This window comes from Nilaparvata lugens, chromosome 11 (assembly GCF_014356525.2).
Source record: "Nilaparvata lugens isolate BPH chromosome 11, ASM1435652v1, whole genome shotgun sequence".
Classification (NCBI taxonomy): Eukaryota; Metazoa; Arthropoda; class Insecta; order Hemiptera; family Delphacidae; genus Nilaparvata; species Nilaparvata lugens.
In genome coordinates this window covers 22,687,771-22,709,111 of record NC_052514.1, presented here as the reverse complement: position 1 = coordinate 22,709,111, position 21,341 = coordinate 22,687,771, and the positions used below count along the sequence as shown (strand labels likewise).

At 36.3% G+C, this 21,341-nt stretch overlaps 1 protein-coding gene across 15 annotated transcripts in view; it reads left to right on the top strand.

Annotated features, from left to right (window-relative positions):
- LOC111057090 (PDZ and LIM domain protein Zasp) overlaps positions 1–21,341 on the top strand; it is a 118,078-nt gene that overhangs the window by 57,233 nt on the left and 39,504 nt on the right. For 7 of the 15 annotated variants that reach the window (XR_005572483.1, XM_039437883.1, XM_039437880.1 and 4 more), the window contains 5 exons: positions 3,030–3,207; positions 4,313–4,443; positions 6,053–6,153; positions 15,526–15,736; positions 18,814–19,008. Coding sequence is in view for 14 of the 15 variants with exons in the window: in XM_039437883.1 (XP_039293817.1) it covers positions 3,030–3,207; positions 4,313–4,443; positions 6,053–6,153; positions 15,526–15,736; positions 18,814–19,008 (816 nt within the window). In the remaining variant the exon portion in view is untranslated. Of the gene's footprint in view, positions 1–3,029; positions 3,208–4,312; positions 4,444–6,052; positions 6,154–7,791; positions 7,943–15,525; positions 15,737–18,813; positions 19,009–21,341 lie in introns of all 15 variants that reach the window. The other 8 variants (XM_039437887.1, XM_039437890.1, XM_039437886.1 and 5 more) reach the window with 3 other exon arrangements.

The following is a 21,341-nucleotide window of genomic DNA, read 5'->3' as shown; positions in this document are numbered from 1 at the left end:
CGCTAAATTGAGTCTATGATTTCTCTTTTCTGAATCAAATAAAATCAAAATGTCTATTCACAACTCAAAACAATTGAGGGTCCTGCAAAACCCGAAGGTTTTTCGGAAGGGTTACCACACGAGTTAACTCCTCTGAAAATGATTCATGAGGGTAATAATCGCCTACCGGTGGTTCGGAGCCCCCCTAGAGCTGTAAGTCCACTTATCTCTCATTATTATCCTCCTCATTTCCCATGCACAAGCCCATGTGGCATAACCCTCAGCAAAAGAAAAAAATCAGTCATTGAATACCATCATTTGAAAATGTTCTCGTCAATTTTTCTTATTTCAACTTGTGTTTTTCTATAAAAACATGTGTAATGAGAAATCTTTTGCATTTAAAACTGTCGTCTTGTAGTCCAGTCAACGAACGATTATAGAGGCAAAAGTTTGGAACACAATTTTCAACCCCACAGCTCTTTTAAGGATAGTTAGAGTATTAACGTATCAAAAGTCCTCACCCATACCCCCTGTGCTAAAGGGGTGGGGGTGGTTTGAAAGTACTATTTTTTCATTTTACGCATATATCTCGGAAACTATGAACATCTTATGAATCTTCTGAATCTTATGAACATTTGTGTTCTATACAAAATTGAAGCTTAAACAATTACCAACAAGTATTGTCCTCTACATTCTTTCAATATCTCTCATAGTTTCTGAGATATCCGCTCTTGAAGGATAGACATTTTTTGAAAACACACTTCTGCCTCCAATTTTTTCATCTTTTCGGCCTTATAATTTCTAAATGATTGGTGGAAAAAATCATTGCTGATTATGAACTGATAGAGTATCAAATTATTTTCAATTTGATGTATATTCTCACTATTTTATGCATTTCCCTACAACTGTTGCAGCAGTTTTAGTGTTGAGTGTGAAATTTTCTGTTCAACAACAATAGATCAGTTGACAATAAAATTTGGAGGGAATGTTTGGAACACAATTTTTGACTTTGTAGCTTTGTTGAGACTAGTTTGGGGGTGAACATATCAAAAATCGCAATCTCTACATCATGTGCTGAAGGGATGAGGGTGGTTTGAAAGTTACATTCTCCACTTATTACTTACATGCATATATCTTGGGAACAGTGTATTTCATTGATGTGATTAACGACATAAAATGAAGCCAAATAAATTTCCTGAAAGTTTTGTTATGTAAAGGTTTTCGATATATCTATGATACTTTTCGAGATATTTATGTTCTAAAGTGATGCATTTTCGAAAAACCAGTTTTCCTTCCATTTTCCGCTCTTTCAAGTCTTATAACTTTTCAACAATTGATGAAACAAGAATGTGCTAATTACGAGATTGTAGAGCATTAAATTATATAGAACACAAATGTTCATAAAATGCATAGTTTCCGAGATATATGCCTAAAATGAAAAAATTGTACTTTCAAACCACCCCCACCCCTTCAGCACAGGGGGTATGGCTGAGGACTTTTGATATGTTAACCCTCTAACTATCCTTAAAAGAGCTGTGGGGTTGAAAATTGTGTCCCAAACTTTTCCCTCTATAATCTTTCGATGACTGGACTACAAGACGACAGTTTTAAATGCAAAAGATTTTACCCTACCGGTGAGGACTTTTGATATGTTAATCCTCTAACTATCCTTAAAAGAGCTGTGGGGTTAAAAATTGTGTTCCAAACTTTTTCCTCTATACCTTTATTTGAGCATTCGTTGCCTGGATTATTGAGGGTATTTTGTTTATTTTTTCTCTTGGAGTGTATGCGTGAGAGTATTTGCCTCTTCCGCTGGAGAATAAACATTTTATAGGCACTCACTCTATTGAGTGTTGAAGCTGCCGAAGTCTTCTCCACTGATGAGCATTTGAGAGCAAGCTTGGAATGCTTCACAGTCTCCTACTTCCCCGGCATTCCATTCCAACATGTGGGGAATGTATAATAGTAGAGAAATTATTCAACAGCAGTGGGATAATCCTACTTGATGCTTGTGTCAGTTTCCTTTCTTCCCAACTCCTGAGTGAAACATAAATGTTTTCTGCTTCTTCCTCATATCCGTTCCCGGTTTATCATTTTTCCTCGATTTTTCACTTAGTCGCCTCTCTCATGTTACATTTCCTTATTTGCCCACTCTCCTTTTCTCGAATCACATTATTTTCAGTCCATAATTTACCGTTTGAAACTTGTTGTCTTCTGTTTGGATCATGACTGGTGTATGTCAATACTTCAAGTTCCATTCTTCAAGATTTATTTGATTGATCAGGATTCTAATATTTCTCATAATTGCACATTAAAAGGGCGGGCATTTTGTCATCTTATCGATAATAATATGATTATATTGAATACATTTGCTCATTTTTACTTTTTGAAATCTTGGTGAAAATCCGAATTGGAAGCAAATGAACTCATGGAATATTGAGGATGAGTTCTCCAGGATTTTCTTCATTTCTTCACATAGGTATTTGATCTCTCAGAATATTCATAAATTGTAGAGAAATCCTTTAAAAAAACAATTAGAGTTATTTTGATTATTTTTAGAACTGGAATAAGCTTCCCTATAATTGATATTCTGAGAATATTAACAAGTAGAAATGATAAATGAAAGTTTTCCCTGAGAATTTTGTTTCATTTCGGTAATTTGATAGTAGTATTCGAATCGAAATACTTTGGGAAATGTCATCAGTAGAAAGATTACAAAAGCGTAGTGCACACAATTGCACAGCCTTAATGGAAACCTGTCTTCTAGATATTGTATCTCTAGTATAACTTTATCTCCCCATTCTTCCCTATACTCTTACTTCCCCACCTCGAATCTTCTCACTTCTATTTCACTTCCAGATCCCCAGTTTTAGTCCATTATTTATTATTCATTGCTCTATTTCAATATTATTCGCGATATCTTATCTCATTATTCCCACTTGAATGAATATATTTCTACACCCAAAATTATCTTACTTTGTATTCCAGTCTCACATTGTAGTCTCCTGCTTTGTTGATATTGTTCGATTCATCATATTATACTCTTACAGGGGTGGCGCTGCGACTTGGAAGCCAGCGGTGCAGACCGTGGGGGGTGGAGTGGCCGCCAGCCCCCACTTGCCCTCCAATGTGGCCCCCGTTACCAAGACCTCCCTGGCCGCTACCAAGCCTGCTGGCCCCACCGGCATTGGATCCTCGCACAACCTCTCACCAAGGCCCTTCAACCAGGTAATAATCACATTCAAAACTTACAAATCAATCGATAGAAAAACTCAATAATATTAATTTATAATTCATATGAATTATATAAGAGTAAATCATAAACAAATAACTTAACATTTTCAAATTAAAATCTTCGCCTCAAATTTCCTCTCCCTCATCATATTATTAATTGAATATTTTCTTCGTCTTCCTTATAATTTTTTGTCAAAATAAAAAACGAATTGATTTATTAATTCTTGATTAGGTGGAAGTTTCAGAACTTTCGTTGCTTCTTCACATAATTTCTTTATATTTTATTTATTAATTTATAATCTATTCATTCATCTAATAATTGGATGGAGAAAACAAAAACAATATTGAGAAGTGGAGAATCGCCCGCTGATCCATTCTGTCCTCAAATCTCTTCCTACCCATCATATCAAATCCACTCCAGTTCTTCAATCTTTTCAAGTATAACTAGTACAATCATTCAATCAATTCAACTGCATCATGCAATCGATGACCAAATATCTATATTCCAATACTTTTTTGTTCAATTTTTTATGATGTAACTGATGACTGATTGTATTATTTTCAAGTATAGTAGTGTTGTAATAAGCGTATGTTATTGAGATTATCTTCACAAAAAAGGCCTTTTGAATGCAGAAGCTTCTAATAAAATAAGATTGATGTGAAGTGTATTGTGACCATTAAACATTTTTTTTTCAGAGGGAAAAAGATGTTTACAAAATTAACTAAATTTAATTCACTTTCGAAAAGGATCACTCAATTCTGGTAATTGGTTATCTCTCACTTCGAGGTGTATGTTTCTGATAATTCGGATTCAAATATTACTCATTATTCATTTTTGGAACCAATTAACTTTTAAAGTAAGCCCTGAATTTCTCTTAAGGTCAACTATATGAAATGAGACATAGTCTTTTACTGATGGCTTGCTTTAAACCAACCCTGATATATACCAAGCTATCAACCCCTTTGAATAAAAACAATGTCTCCATTACCGGTATGTTATTTGCAAACAAGAGGGTGTCACTATTTTCTCGTTAGAGTTGCTAAGTATATATTGGATTTCAGTTGATTTGCATGTAACTGGTGGCGTTGTGTTGGCTAGGTTAATGGCGGCGAGCCTGTGAAATCGATTGTCAACAAGCAGTACAACAGTCCGGTGAACATCTACAGCGAGCAGACCATTGCCGAGACCCTGTCCGCCCAGGCAGAGGTATTGGCTGGAGGTGTATTGGGGTGAGTTCACCATTGCCACTTCAACCACAACTAATTTAATTAAAAAGATAGCTGCAATCTCCTGAGTAATGATGAAAAAGGATATGGAATTAGATTATTATATCCATCCTCCCCATGGTAAAACAATAATAGGTGATAATTATAATTCCTCTGCTCCATCGTCTAAAAGTATAATAGGTGAAAATGGTGATATTTATTATTGAAAGTGAAATGGAAATCATGATAAGTAAACAAAATACTATCCTAAAATCACAAAATGGTCTTCAACTCATAACAGGCGGCAGAATGCATAATTTTATTCTGCCGTCCTTTATGGAAACTTTCTTTTTCCAATGTATTTGCTGTCTGCTATAAGCTCAGCAAGCCAACCTCATTCTGTAATCTTTGAATAGTATCTTGTTCACCTATTATGGTTTTAAACGATGATGATCTTCACCGATTTTGAGTCTTATAATTTATTTTAACGCACATGACTGTTCTATAGGGTGGGTGAAACGTCCAAAAACGGCTTAGTATCTCATACACATAGGTAATTTGACGGTGGGTATGATTGGGGATCCTACTCAAATTGAAAAACTACTTTACTATGACTTTAAAAATCTGATCCGCCGTCTTGGATCTGCCATTTTGAATGCCACTTTATTTTTTCAAATAGGAAGGTGGTCATGCGATACATGATTTCAAAACTGAACTTCAAGACAAAAAATTAATGGCGAAAACCGCACATCGATATCCCAAACCGTTTGGAGGATATTTTTAATGGTGAGGTTTTCGCCATTCATTTTGTCTTTAAATTCATTTTCGAGATCATGTATAGCATGACCACCTTCCTATTTAAAAAATATAGTTGCATTCAAGATGGCGGACCGGATTTTCAAAGTCATAGTAACGTAGTATTATCAATTTGAGTAGGATCCCCAATCACACCCACCATCAAATTACCTTCGTGTATGAGATATTGAGCCGTTCTCGGACTCTTCGCCCACTCTGTATGTGAGTACCTAATAATCTTCAACTCATATGATGCTAGGCTTAACAATACCTCTAAATATCATGGTTATAGATGGTTCAGTTACGAGAAAAATCTTGGTTCCCACAAGGCCACTGCAATTTTGAGATTTTTCTCGTGGCCATATCATCTATAATCACAATTATTTCAATGAGTAATTCGTAATATGTAAGTAGTTCGTTCTATGAGTTATAAATGAGTGGTTAGATGTACCCAGAGCAGGAAGGATCAGGATATAGATAAATCGCCACTCTGGATAGCATTGGATGAAATGCAATTATTCAGAGTTCATCTCTTCACGATTGACCTATAAAAGAGAAGGTTTGCGAGAGTTTGCTGCGGAAAAATGTCAAAAGGTAAATTGTAAATTCTACAAACCCCACTAAAATCTTTCTCATTCAATTTGAGATTTTTAAAACGGCAATATGATATAGTAGAAAATAATTCGAATTTGATCTAATCCTCTCACAAAGTGTACGTGAGAGTTCAGGGCTTGAGTTCTAGATATGGACGAATGAAAAATTTCAGACTCTCTTGTGTAAATCTTTTTCTTGAAATAAATTCCATGATTATTTAAATATAAAATGTTTCGTTTGCCAGAGTTAACTTCAAGAAGAACGAGAGAGGCTACGATGCCGAGAAGAGTGAAGTCTACAAAATGCTTCAGGAGGCTGAACGAGAACCTAAGACACCCGAACCCGGTAAAACGTTTTTTCTCAACTTGCACCTAATGCTAAGATTTGATCTGCACTCCATTAGATGAGACTCACAGCTCTATTTGATAAGATGCACTCAAGTACTCCCCAAGGGATACAACATATTCAAATATTATTATTAGATATCTCTAATCCATAGGATTGGAAGCATCATTACAACATTTATTAAAGAAAGTATTAAAAAAATGACTTACAAAATTAAAATTAGTGAATTATCTGGAAGGTGTATACACTGAGATTCTCGAAAATACCATCACCAATCCCACTCTAAAGTCTTGAGTGGAATGATACTCTACTAGGAAAAATGTTCAACCAATCAAACATAAATATATAGAAACAAGTTAACATTAAATTAGAAGGAATATCGACAGTAATATAAAGTCACGTTTACTAATTCTTACTTTCATTAGATTCGTGAATAGCTTCGCGTATTCCACTTGAAATTATTATACATCAAACTTGCAGAACCTTCCATCTTTAGTAGATAAATGAGAACAAACCATTCAATTATTCGACTGAGTTTATCACAACTTGATAATATTGAAGGTGATATGAATGTATATCAAGTAGGCTATGCTTGACACCTTCATTCATTCCCGACACCGATCTCAAACACATCCCCATTCACTAATACGGTCACTTAATATACGTGCTCAACTAGTTGTGCATACAAAGTTGACCATTCACTAGTAAGTACAAGTTAGAAGTTAGCCGATTAGTGGGAAGTTAAGTGAAGCAGTACCACCTCTCCCCTACCTCACACTTTCTCACTCTCTCCTGTTTATTAACACTCTCTCACTCACTCTCTCTGACTTACTAAACTCTCTCTCTCTCACTTATTAACACTCTCTCACTCACTCACTCTCTCTCTCTCTCTCACTTACTCACTTACTCTCTCTCTCACTCGCTCTCTCTCAACTCACCTGTTGGCTTGGCTGGATTCCGCTTCAAAGTAGCTCTTAGCAGCTGCTAGTTGAATGGTTAAAGATGTTTGCTCCTCGTTTCAAGTGCTTGGACCAATTCATCTTTAATTGAGTTTCGATTCAGCTGAATGCCGAGCCCTATCGTGGTGACTGCTCACAGAATTAACGCTACTTTGAGTGGCGCATCTAGTGATCAAGAGTCCAACGAAGAGCAGAGTTCAATTTTTTACCAGCGCTGTTCCTTTCTCAAGTTCCTACGTGTGGATTTAGTCCTTTGAAGCATCTCTTTTTCATAACTACAGCATCAACTAACTGTAAACTTTCACATGTGAACTGAACCTTTTTCATTCCATTTGATTGTGATTACAGAGCTCTCTAACTCAATCGACCCCTGCTTTGAGTTTAGAGTAGAAAGAAGAAAAACATCAACGCTCAATGATTCTGAATTGTAGAAAGTTTTTGTCGATGAATGGATATCTTGTTTTCATTTATCACTAGAGATACTTTGAACTCCCAAAAGTAATAAAAAACAATTAGGATAGAATACAATATTGAATATTCCTCACTCAGTGAGAAATATACATTTAACTGTATAATATAGTATGTAGGCCTACACTTATCATATTGTCTTTAGCCACATACTATAGTGAATAAGGTGTTAGCTTAGAAGTGTGTAGTTAGTGTGTGAGTTTGCCTGCAGCAGAAATAGACCAGGGAGGCGTAGTGGTCCCACCTCCGGTGGCGGGCCTGAGGCATGTTGCCGCCCCCGAGAACAAGCCGCCCCAGCAGTCGCCATCTTTGGCCGGAATCGGACAGCAGAACATCTGCTCAGAGTGCGAGCGGCTCATCGTGTGAGTACACCATAGGCTAAATGTTTTTTTGTGGCAATTCCATTGCAACACAAGTGAATCATTCCATTATCGTCCAACGCTGATGGTTTTAGAAGAATACTTTTTTTGCTCATAATATCATTTCATGTTTTAGATTTGTCATGACTTCAGGAACATTCTAAATTTAGTATAAAATGACTTTATCTTCCAAGTCAAGTACTGTGATCACTGATTTCAATGAAATGTCTAGAGTCAAAAATGTCTATGCATTTCTAGAATGAAAAATTGTAAGGTCAAAAATTACCTTCTCTTCTGAGTGATATACAATAGATGTATTATGACGGAAGTATGAAATTCCGCACAGATATGAGCTTAGCAAGCTAAGTCCACCTTTTGTGGGACTCACGATTACCAAGCTGGGAATCAACCATGAAGGGCCATTCAACACTGTCATGAGTCCCCGGCATAGCCACTCTCAACACTCGATGAATACCCACGAAACTGCCTAGTGTTCCCCTAGAGTAAGAATGCAATTCTCATGCTTCAGCCTACTTATGGAAAACGCCATCTGGAGTACAGATAGCCTGCATCCGCTCATCTTGGTGAGTCACCATGGAGAAGAGATGTCTTTCGTCCCCATAAGACTGTCCACAAGGCTTCTAGAAACCCTCCCCCAGTGACACAACCCACTTCTACAAACTCAACTTCAACCCTGAGCACTAAGCACAAGCATTAGTACAAAATGATATTGAGGATGTTCCAAGAGAGTCCCGATAAATAAAAGTTATTCAAGGATGAATATGAACGAAAAGTAAAGAACCTAAAGATATCAAATGAGTATATAATTTCATAATAATATGCAATAGTGATAATAGACACTCAATAAAAAAAATTGATAATGCAGTTCCTTTTAAATAATGAATTCCATTTCTAATTGAGCTTGAGGCTTAATGACAATATAGTACTTGCATATTGAAGCAGTTAAGTAGACAGTCGAGAATAAGCCATCAATTACTATTCAGGTTCAGATAAATTATAGATGTTGCACTTACTTCAAGGGAGGGCTCAGGCTTGTGATAAGAAGGTTGTGGACCAACTCTTTCCTCTCGGGTCTGCTTGGAGAGGAAGCCTCGGTTTTGTGAGCAATTTGGCGTTTCCGATGAAAACCTATGTGGGTGGGTACTTCGATCAAAATGTAAATGGCATGATAAAAATTGCCTCAAGCTCAGGATTTCCTTCTAAAAGCAAGATATAACGGTTCTTCCTTATCGCCAACTGAGAGCCTCAGATCTAATTGTGGCATCTCATTAGAGAGTGCGTGGAGTTGCAAGAAACGAACGATATTTAAAATGGCAGCGAAGTTGTATTAAGGTGTCAAGGGTGGCTGGCAAAGGAATTAGTGGTGGTGGGGAGAGAGTCGATCGTGGTGAAAGTCTAATGGAACGCTCAACCTTCCCGGGGGGTTTGGGGAGGGGTGGATTTTAAAATTTTACCTCAGAACACTTCCCATGATGGCAGGTGGGTTCAATAATAACCTGATCCCTAAGGAAATAAAGTTGATCTCTACGACCTGTCTGACGGTCTAGTCGGCCCCTTTATTGAAATTTCTCAATATACCAACTTTTTTCCCCACAGGTAGAACAAAATCAACCTGCCGTTCAGGAAGAATGAACTGGTCCAGAGTCATTTATCTCCTTCAAAATTGAAATGTAATAAACATAGTAGATTGGTTTCGGACGAATAAAAGGAATGATTTACTGTGTGTTTGGGATCTAAGCTCATGCATGATGATAAAGGGATGGACAGCAAGAATATAAATTACTGAATTTAGTTGAACTTCTTGATGATGAAATGATCTTATGTTGACATGTTTCAGATCTAAATAATCATTATTTCCAACTTGGAAGTTGTAGCATTGCCAATATTGTAAATGGGTTTTGTGTCAAACATGAGTTAGGTGCATACTTCAGATCTATAATGAATATTTGCATACTAAGAACGATTTATACATGAATCCATCTCGAATGAATTGTTCTGTATCGATGAACGATAGTCATTTGATGAGCCCTCAACAATATGAACATCAATTTGATATCTCTCTATGAGCAGAGAATAAACAGCAATCATATTTGGTGAGCTATGATGACAACTACTGATCATCCAACATCATTTCAAGTCTATCAACTTGCCATCGAATGATCAGCACGTGTCTAAATGCCAAACAACCTGACAAAAGCCACGTAATGTACAATCATGAATATTGGTATGCTATCAATGCAATACAATACATATTGTTGCCTGTGGGATGATAGTCTAAATTGCTTGCCAAGTAATAATATGGCAATTTTGCGACAATATAGTGCGTTTGTAAAGATGTCACGTGCGTTAATTCTCTCAAAAATATATTTTAGGGTGGCTTTTATTACTCTTGTCAAGTTATTTGTAATCCCAAGAAACATTTTTATTATTCAGCGGTTATTTTAATCTATCAAAATGAATAACGAGCAGAGACATCATCCCTTGCGAAGTTATAAACATCCATTCGTGATACAGAAATATATCAGCCTCTACCCTTCACACAGCTATGGTTGGAATGTTCGAAGTTGGAGCATATTAATATCATAATATGAAATTTTCCAACTTTATTTTAGTAGGCATAAATGATGAATTATGAGCATTGTGCTTAGAAATTCTACTCGTATCTCTAGATACCGAGGTAGGTTTTATGTCAATGTCTCCTTCTGAATTAGAGGGAATTATTTATTGAAATTCTCACAGAGAAGCAATTTCGGATGGATAGGAATTTGATATTCATTGATGAAAGAGACTATTGAATTGGTAATATAGATGTGTGAAGCAAATCGTAAACTGCAGCTCTCTTCTGTTACTGCGTGGTACGGGAATCTGCAGACTGCGCCCAGCGGTCAGAATGTGTTCGGGCACTCACAGATTGAACGTAACCAAGTGAACGTCCGTGACATCATCACGAGTGATGCCATTTCGCTCTCACTAGCAGCCGACATTACGTTTCCCGACTGATGGAGCGAAATTCAAATTTACTCCAGTACCCTAAGGAAGCTTGAAGCAGAACCCTACTGTATTATGACAACATATTAGCCAAGTTGATGAGATGAATATCTCATGGGATGACTATCCTATAAATTCCATTCTAATTGATATTATAAGAGCTAGAACCATGATTGTATGATCAATCATTCATTAAGATACAGTCATCTTGAATGAATGATCTCTGTCAAATTGGTTCTAGCAAACACATAGTCTCAATCATTTGTTCTAATGTTTTGATTTTTCATTTCTGAATTCGATGTGGGTGATAGATAGAGATATATTTTTTTGAAAACTTGAAACCTATAGATACTAATAACTTTGAACCTCCGTCACTCAGCATAGCAAACATAACACCACTCTTCTTATTCTCACTCATGGAGACAGAATGAAAGTCAATATGTGCTAATTATCGGAAAGTTGACGGGGACGTGGGGTTATGACAAAACGGGAGATTCCCGGTTCAACATACTGTCAGAGCTGGAACTTCAATGTATTCATGATTCGAAGACTCATGACTAGTCGAGATAAATCAATGGAAGACTTTCAGAGTCTAAAAGGAAGGAATGGGTCGTTATAAAGCAGATGTTCATCAGATACCGTTATCTCTTCGACAGAGAGAGCGGGCAAATAATATTACTAGCAGTGATGACGTCACTACGTAAACAGTGTACGTGTGTAAGGGAGCTATGTATTACTTCCATTTGACCGCTGGGCGCAATCCGTGTATGTCCCGTAGTACAATATTAACTTTTTTTCGCTTTCGTCTTCATCTCCTTTGAGTGAAAACAGAGTGGAGCAGCGAAGGTAGCTTCAAGCTTTAAATAATGATGCATTTATTTGGATTGGGCGAAACATACTGCTCCACAGTGTTTTGATCCATTCGAACATTCCTTGACAAAATCAATTGGAATTAAGCTCATAATTGAACAACTACCGTACATCAATTTATAATAATTGAGTGGATGCCATTCTTTTAAACAAAAACCAAATTTCCGAAGAGAAAACGTTTTGTGCTAGCACCTGTTGTTTCTTTACAATATTGTAATGTGTTTGAATGGATGAATAATCAATAAAATCACAGTTTGCTACTGCGTTGATCAAGTTAAAAAGATGGGAATCGGAAATGAACAAATTATTCTTGAATCACACGAACAACGATAGAAAATGTTAGCAGAGAATGGCATTCAAAATATGAATACCTCAAACCAAGAAACAGATTCTGCTCTGCGGAAAATAAATTTTTCTTGGTTGGAACGTGATGAGAGATGAATGAAAAAAGGGAAGAATTATGGGTCGATCTGAATAGTAATTAAAAGTTGAGAAGCTCTGGCGGCAAAAGTTGGCTGAGCTTCAGCCATGTAATTGGCTGATCGCTGAAAGGTTAGAGGGGTGGGGCGGAGGATGAGGGAAATACCATGTAATTGAATAGAACAACCTTTATATTCTTGTTAGCCTATCGAGTATCCAATTTGTTGTAATCGGATGAAATGAGATGAATTAGCGCAGCGCGGCTCGGATTACCATTATTAAATTATGAAATTCCAATTCCCTCCTTCAATATTCGACTGTAGTGGTTCCCAGGAATAATTCAAGAATAAAATAACACTACTGGTTTATTTATTTATTCTTTCCTTTTTCTGGTTCGACAGCAATGGATTAAAAATGTTGATTCGAATTAATTATGTATCCTGATTCCGTAATTATTCATCTCATGATTATTGGCTACTGAACCGAGGTAGAAATGTGATTGAATTGAGGGTGATATTCCCTACTATTCAGAGTTGAGTTGTACTCCTTCCTGACTGTAAACTTTCTTCCCTGGAGACCGTCTGAACTGAATGCAATGATCGAATCTGTTCTCAGTCTAAAGGCCAAACCTCCCTTAAGTCTGATCCAAAAGAAGCACTTCTTTGACTACAAAGCGTTGAAGACGTAATGCAATAGTCAGTACAGTCAGTGCCTTTTGTTGTACTAAACTGTTGTGAGCTGGCATTACGTCTTGAGGTCATGTCATTGCGTGCTCCTTCAAGCCTGAGGAATTCTCTTGGTTTTCTCAGAAGCAGACGTTCTTCTCCTTCTCTTTCTTATTTCCCTCTGCTTTCTTCCACCTTCTCCTCCTCCTACTCTTTATCTCCTTTCTTTTCATCCTTATCCATATCACTCTTCTTCTTCCTTTAATATTTTTTCTCTCGCTCTATCCAGACCCGTGGCTATCTCTTCCAGTTACTTTTGAAGTCATCCAGCCGTCTATTGAATAAGAAACAATTTGCCCATTGTTTCAGTCACCGTCTGCGCGTTATCCTTCTTCTATTCTGTCTTCTTTTTCTTTGTTTTGTCTTGTCACTTCCACTCGTATTCATCATCTCACTTCACGTGTCAAGCAATTAGTTCTCTGTTGAAGGATGGATTATTCTTATCTTCCAGACAAATGAAACGCTTTCCTTTGATTTAGCCTTGCGGTTTCGTCCCCTCACAATACTTCACAATAAATTCTCGGAAGCGAAGAATTTGTACCCTGACTTCTGTTTTTGAGAGATGAATGTAGGACAGTTTGAGACTTTTCATAAAGTTCAAATCTTGTTTCTAAGGTTCTAAGGAAGGTAATCTTTAAATTTCAACGAAATATTAATGGAAACGTTAGTCTCAAGTTTTGAATCCCCACCAAGGTACTCAGTTTCGATTAGCGTGTTCCATAAAAGACCTTCTATGTAATGAATCTGAGCAGACTCAATGGGAATTTCTATGATTGAATAAAAAAAAAACGTTTCTTCAGAGAGCACAATCTTACTGTATGTCCCATATACTACGGGTGCCATGTACCATGGGTATAATGTACATGTAATGTACACGGTATATGATGGGATATCTTCATAGAAACATTGAATGAATTCGAGGAAATTTCAATTTGAATGGAACAGTAAGTACTCAAGTTTTAATTCTCTCAATTTACTGTTATATGAATTTTTTGACTTGATTTTGGTAGCGCCTGTGTCCTATTCTTCTTGGATAATGAGACTTCTTATTTCTCCCCTATTCACTTTGAGAATAATAAGAGTAATAACAACCTTAATTCACATCAATAGACAAATATAGTTCTGAAACATTCGCTTTAGTCCAGTCAAGGAAAGGTTATAGTCGGAAACGTTGGGAAGACAATTTTTGACCCCGCAGTTGTGTTTCGAGTAGTAAGGAGGTAAACATATCAAAAGTCCCCAACCCTACCCACTAACCACTAACCCCTTAACCCCTACCCCCTAATTATTTTCAACAAAGCTCTAATTTGTTATCTATCTATCTATATAAATAGAAATCGAGCCTCAACTTTTGACATTAAATAACTTTTTTATGTGTGCACCGAATTTGATGATTTTTTTAGTTGTGCTCGTTATGTACAGGACCAGGTTTATGGCCTATCAAATAAATAATCCGTGTTCAAGACTTTTTCCTACAGTCCTTCAAAGTTTACATGTAATCCTTATGGGAGAAGATTTGAGGGCTGGCCACACACAGAAATAAAAATCAGCTGTTATAATCATTGCGTCATCCAACAGCCATCGGTAGATAGTAGACAAGAGTGTGTGCTGCTCTATAACCGCCCATGTATTTTATTCTAAACGACCCGATAAAAAACAAAATGACTATTCTGTGTGTAACCATCCAGCAGTGCGGCCTCAGGTTGAAGACTTACATGCGCTAATACATTGCTTTGTTTCGAGTAATTGTGAGGTCTTCGCGGAGTTTAGAATTAATTGATTTTTAGTAAATTATTTATTTTGCAGTTGAAAAATTATCTATATGAATAAAATCCATTGAAATTGATAACTGGAATAATATGAATAATAGCATCTGCTATTTAAAACTAAAAACTAATACTTAAGCAAGAAGCACCTGGATGTAAAATGCCGCATCGCGCCTCCTCAGGTGTGCATCCAGCTGAAGTTTGCATTAACAATTATTTGGCGTACGAAGTTCTCCGGGCCAGCTAGTATAAAATAAAAATACTGAGGGTGATGCCCATATAAGCTCATTGCCTTGTGCGTGGGTAATGAGTGATAGGGATGATGATGATGATGAGAGATGACGACTAATTTTTAGGTAGTTGGGACCGATGACTTATCGTCTTCTCCGAATGACGGGGTGGCCGTATCTATGTGATATGAATGCGGATCTTTCATAATAAAGCACAAATAATACAAACCTGACTATATCAGAAGGAAATTAGTTATTTGGTAATGGAGAAAACAAAACAATAAAGTAATATAATTCCTAGGGTGAATAATCTTTAATTGATAACTAAGAAATTATGTGACTCAATGATAATAAATGTTTCTTATATTATTGTTTTTTTGCTGCATTATAAAAATGTCAACATAGATCAATTCAAATTGAAACCATTTTTCAAAATATGCTTGCTGCTCCACCTTTCTGCTTTCATCATGATTGGGCAAATTCTACCGAGAGGAGAGGCCTTTTCCTCTCTGGTGGTCTGTGTGAAACTGTTTACTAGTTTTCAAAACGTTTGAAATGTTGCGTAGACGTGAAATCGAGCACGGCTTACTACTCGAGCGTCAGCCACGCTACGGGCGGCAGAGCCGTTTCACCCCGCCCCATGACGCCGATCGCCCAGCAAATGAATTTGCCCCTACCCCCGCAGACACAGGCGCCCCCCTACATGCCGTCAGGGGGGCCTGCATCCTCATCCAGGTCGGAGCCACCCAAGTGCTCTGGTTGTGGCAAGACTATTGTGTGAGTTGGCTCGTACAGGTCCACTGCTGCACAATCACAACTAGCATGCTAGATGTTGTATCTAAAATCAACTAGCTTCTATGTTCCGAAAGCTCACATTTTTAGTCCCAGTAGATTCTCATAACACTTTTTACTTTTGAACCCTGGTGAATATTCTCTCTATTGTCCATAGAGAGAATATTGACTCTACCATTTTTCTATTATCAATATAATAATATTATCTCTATTATCCTTTTAATGTCCACTTCTGCTTTATGACATGAGCATGCTAGATGTTGCACTCGTAGAAATCATTGGAATGTCTGATTTCAATTTGTCCCTCGTTCAAAAGTTCGGATTGTCATGTCTCAGTAGATCTTGATTAACCTTTCCTTATCATCCAAGAATCCAAGTAAATATTTTATCTATAAGTGTCTACTTGTTTTGTCTTGATTTGTCCATAGAGAGAATATTGTGTCTATAATAGTACTATTACTAATATTATAATATTCTCTCTCTCTCTCTCTCTCTAATGTCCACTCCTGCACTTTGATAACGAGCATGCTAGATGTTGTAGAAGTTCTCGAAATGTCCGATTCCAACTCACACACAAATTCTAGTTTACATTTTTTACGTCTCAGTAGATTTTTATAATAATTTTCACTTTTGAATCCTGATGAATATTTTTTCTATTATTGTTCACCTCTGGTCTGTGACAATTATTAGCACGCTATATGGTGTAGAAATGACTATTATTGAACGAAAATCCAAAATAAATGCTGTGAATCACTCCGAAGACTTCTGCTGCTGCAAAAATTGACAACAGGGTAAACAGCTAGATGGAAATTCGATGAGCTTGAATAGTAGGGTGTTTACCCTGTTCTCAATTTTCGCAGTAGCAGAAGTGTCCGGGGTGATTTATAGCATTCATTTTGGATTTTCGTTTAATAATAATTATTAATTAATTAGCATTTGAATAATTGCAATATCTCAGTAATTTGCATCTGTTGTAGGAGTTGTTGGAATGCCACTACTTACTCTTATGTTCAAATGTTCGTTTTGTCATGTATAGAAGTTGACTTATTTAATCTTTTCATCTCTTAATAATCCTTTTGATGTACTTGCAGCACTTTATCAACCCTCTTTAAATTTCCAAATCCTTGTAATTTTTGATCATTGAATGCGTGGAATATAATATAATATCCTTGAGTCATGATTGATTGGATTGAACCTGTCTCCATATTTTCGATCGTTTTTTAGTCTTTTTATTTCATCTTTGTCTTTTTAAATTCTATTTTGCTAGATGTTGTAGAACTCATACACTGTCCAACTCGTGCTTTGAGATTACATTCTTCATTAGATTGTTTTGTCTCTTGAAGAGATTTATTGTTAATTTTGACCCATTGAGGTCCACTTTTGCTGTATGCCAACAATCATGATAGAGAACGGAGAACAATATCCCATCTCAATTTCATTCCATGTCTAGGCTAGACCTCAGTTATTCTTTGCTTTTCATGTTTGAAAAGAATCCTTGACAACTTTGGTCAAAAGATTGTAAACCGATATAAATTACTTTTCATATAGTTTTTGACTTTCCTAATTTTGATTGCAACTTTATTAATATTTAATTGAATTTGATTTAATTATATTGAATGAATTTTCTTTTATGGCCGATCCAAGATGGTAGACCAGATTTTTGAAGTCATAGTAAAGTAGTATATTCAATTTGAGAGGGATCCCCAATTACACCCACCTAGTAATTGCAATATTTTATGAGATACTAAGCCGTTCTCATACTTTTTTCTCTCATTTCTGCTTTGAATAGTATTGATTAATAATGTGAATAATTTCTAAACGGTTTGAGATATTGATGTGCGTTTTCCATCCATTTTTTCTTGAAATTTCGTATCGAAATCATGTATTGCTTGAACACCTTCCCATTCAAAAAAATAAAGTTGCATTCAATATGGCGGATCCAAGATGGTGGACCAGATTTTTGAAGTCATAGTAAAGTAGTATTTTCAATTAGAGTAGGATCCTCAATCACACCCACCATCAAATTACCTTCGTGTATGAGATATTTAGCCGTTCTCGGACTTTTCACCCACTCTGTATGTTATTTAATAGATTAAGAGTTGAAACTTAATAGGAGCTGATAAAATATTGTAGTTGACCGAGTTTCTAAAATTGCGACTTTCTATGTAAGCTTATATGTGATCATAACAAGTGTGACAACACTCTAAACCTATGCAGCGTTGTAACATTGGAGAATAAATGTAGATTATGTATAAATAACTGAATAAATGTTCAGTAACATGTCAAAGTCTAAATTTCACACAATCAGGCATTTTATCTGATATTCGGTCAGATGGAGGTACGACTCTATACTCATTCTATCCAGAGTTTTGTTCCGGATAGCTGAACAAAAATTTCAAGTGAATTTAATGGTAAATGAGTAGAAAATCAACAAAAAGCAATTTTTTATAATTTATTTAAATGATCGAGACTCCTTTAGAGAATTGCTTTAAAATTTTAATTTCATATCACGCAATAATCTTGAGTTGTTCGTATTACCATTGAAAATTCGGGAATGAAATAGTAAGGACTAAGCCCGTTTTTCCATCCCCGATTCTACTATGATCATGTGTTCATGTCATTGATAGATGAATAAAATATTAGAATGATCAGAATCATTTGATTTTTCCATGTCATTTCATTTCCCCTCATCTATTGACCTCCTATGGTAGAGGTATGTGGATTTGTCAATAGAGCTTTTCAAGTCATTCATATATTTCACCTTCCCAATCGTTGCTCGTAACGAGCTCTGAATAATTCCTCAGTTGTGTATATCCATATGTCTAGTAACTCTCTCTCTCTTCAATAATATTGATCTTTGAATTTCTTTCCCGTGAGTTCCTTGAGTCGTGTAGGTACGACACCATGAAAACCTATTCCTGAGTCCCTAACACCTCGCTCATAAAGGGTGATGGGATTGTCATGGACATTGACTCAGGTTCTGACGATACCCGATTTTGTAATTGTGGGTTGAAACACTAGTATTGAATTGAAAGTGAGTAATGAGTTGCTTGTTTTCGTAGCGGTGTGTTCGTCAGAATAAAAGACAAGAACTTGCACGTTGAGTGCTTCAAGTGCGCCACGTGTGGCTCATCCCTGAAGAACATCGGCTACTACAGCATCAACAACAAGCTCTACTGCGACATTCACGCCAAGCTGGTGGCCCGTCAGAACCCACCCGGACCCAACATGGATCCCATCACTGTACCTCCTCAATCGTAAGTTCACAAATCCATATTTTTCATTCATATTTTCATATCATCCATTGGCCTCTTCTTTTGTTATTGATTTGAATTAAAAATCCATTATTTTTCATTCATTATTCCATTTTCATATCCTTAACTATTTCATTTTTTATTTGTTTGATACACAGAAAGGTCCAAAAAATATATACACTATAATTGAAAGTGAACGTACTTATACCAAAATATCGTACAGCTATAAATCTCACTTGTTATTATATTTAGATGTTTCGTCAGGAGGTAGTGTGGCATGCAAAACTCCAATGGAAACTGTATAAGAAACTGTGAAGTTTCTGTAATGTGTAGGCCTATTGTGAAACTGTTTAAGAAACCGTAATGCAAACTGTAAGCTATATAATAAGGCCGTTTTAGAGTGCCGTGAACTTGAACCAGACAAATACAGGACTCTTACCTAGGAGCCAAGGAGTGGTGGGGGCATTGGGGATGTCCCCCCCCCCGTTCGACTCCCCCAAAACAGAAAATTATCAATGTTTTTGTTACTTTCCTATTACCATAGGTAAGAAAAGTATTGCTTTCCAAAAAAAATTAAGGTACCCCAATTTCCAAATTTCCATGTTTCAAGGTTCCCTGAGTCCAAAATAGTTATTTGTGCAACTAGTGCACAAAGTGACAGTTTGCTGCACCGAAAGAAACTTCTACGCCCGAGCCATAGGCGAGGGCGGAATGGCTTCTTGAGTGCAGCAGAGGAACTTTGCTCACATATGCCACATTAAACTTTTCCTACAGTTACTATTGAATATGAGAAGTGGTTGATTATGGGTAAAATGATGGCTGAAATCCATCAAATGTTTGAGGGTGTGATGCTGTTATTAATAACAACCTTAATTTATTTAAAAATTAATAATCCAATTGAAGTCGAAAATTCTCATCCAAAATTCTCATTTTTATTCATTCAAGAATCAGAAAAAATACAGATAGAACAAAAAATTCGCATTCAAAATAGACGCCAACAGCTGATTGGGATGGCTGCAAGATGGCTGAACCGACCAGCGCGCGACCTAGCGGGAAGAATAGAACCTGAGTTTGTTTCATCCAGCTAAAAAGTACTGAAACAGGATTCAGAAATTTAGACTTCTGCTCAAATCACCAAGAAAAATGCTCAAAGTAAACTGAAAAATATTTATAAAAATAGCATAGACAACAGAGAATATTTATTGTAGTATTCTTATGTTTTTTATTACTTTTTTATTTATATGGATATGGAAAGGTAATCATCTAACCTCAAAATTTGAATTTTATAATGTATATTTGCTACTTTTCTCATTGCTTGCAGTTGAAATAATAATTATCAATAGAAAAGAACTATTATTTATTATTAAATGATGAGAATTCGTAAATGATGATTATTTAATTATGATTTAGATGAACATTATTCTTGTTTTGGATTTCTAGATTGGGATTTGATCATAAATGTAGGGTAGCCATTGAAATGATTCTTATCTAAATCTAACCACAGTCATTGTTACCAACTTAATTTTTGTTTTCATGCACTAATCCTCCATATAACACACCAACTATTTTGTGTTGCCATGTTGCAAATCTGGAGTACGCAAAGTAATTCTTTGCGCACTAGAGCGGAAAAGTGATTCTTTGCATTCTGTAATCAGTGCAGTTACTTTTCAAGGTAACTCTAGAAAAAAGTGGTTTTTGGGTATTGTTCTGTATGTGTGTGTGTGTATAAGTGTCTATGTACACGATATCTCATCTCCCAATCCACGGAATGACTTGAAATTCGAAAATTAAGGTCCTAACACTATAAGGATCCGACACGAACAAATTCGATCAAATGCAATTCAAGATGGCGGCTAAAATGGCGAAAATGTCAAAAACGGTTTTTCGCGATTTTCTCGAAAACGGCTCCAACGATTTTGATCAAATTTATAACTAAATTATTAGTCATTGATAAACTCTATCAACTGCCACATATCTAGTCCCATATCTGTGAATATTTTAGGAGCTCCGCCCCATCTATGCAAAGTTTGATTTTAGATTCCCAATTATCAGGCTTCAGATACAATTCAAACAAAAAATTCCAAGTGGAAAAGATAGAGTATGAAAATTTCTACAATTAAAGCTCGGGACACATATAACCGCACCGAGCCCGTGCCGAGGTATGGCCGAGCTACGTCCGCGACACGGTGATGATGGTAGGAGAACACACATATCCGTGCAGCAGTGTCTCAGTTCTGTAGTGCTACTGTGGTCTGATTTCTGAATGTGTTAAAATATTGTTAATAATATAACACCATTAAAGCTTGTTACATCCGATTTAAATTTATATTTTTGAA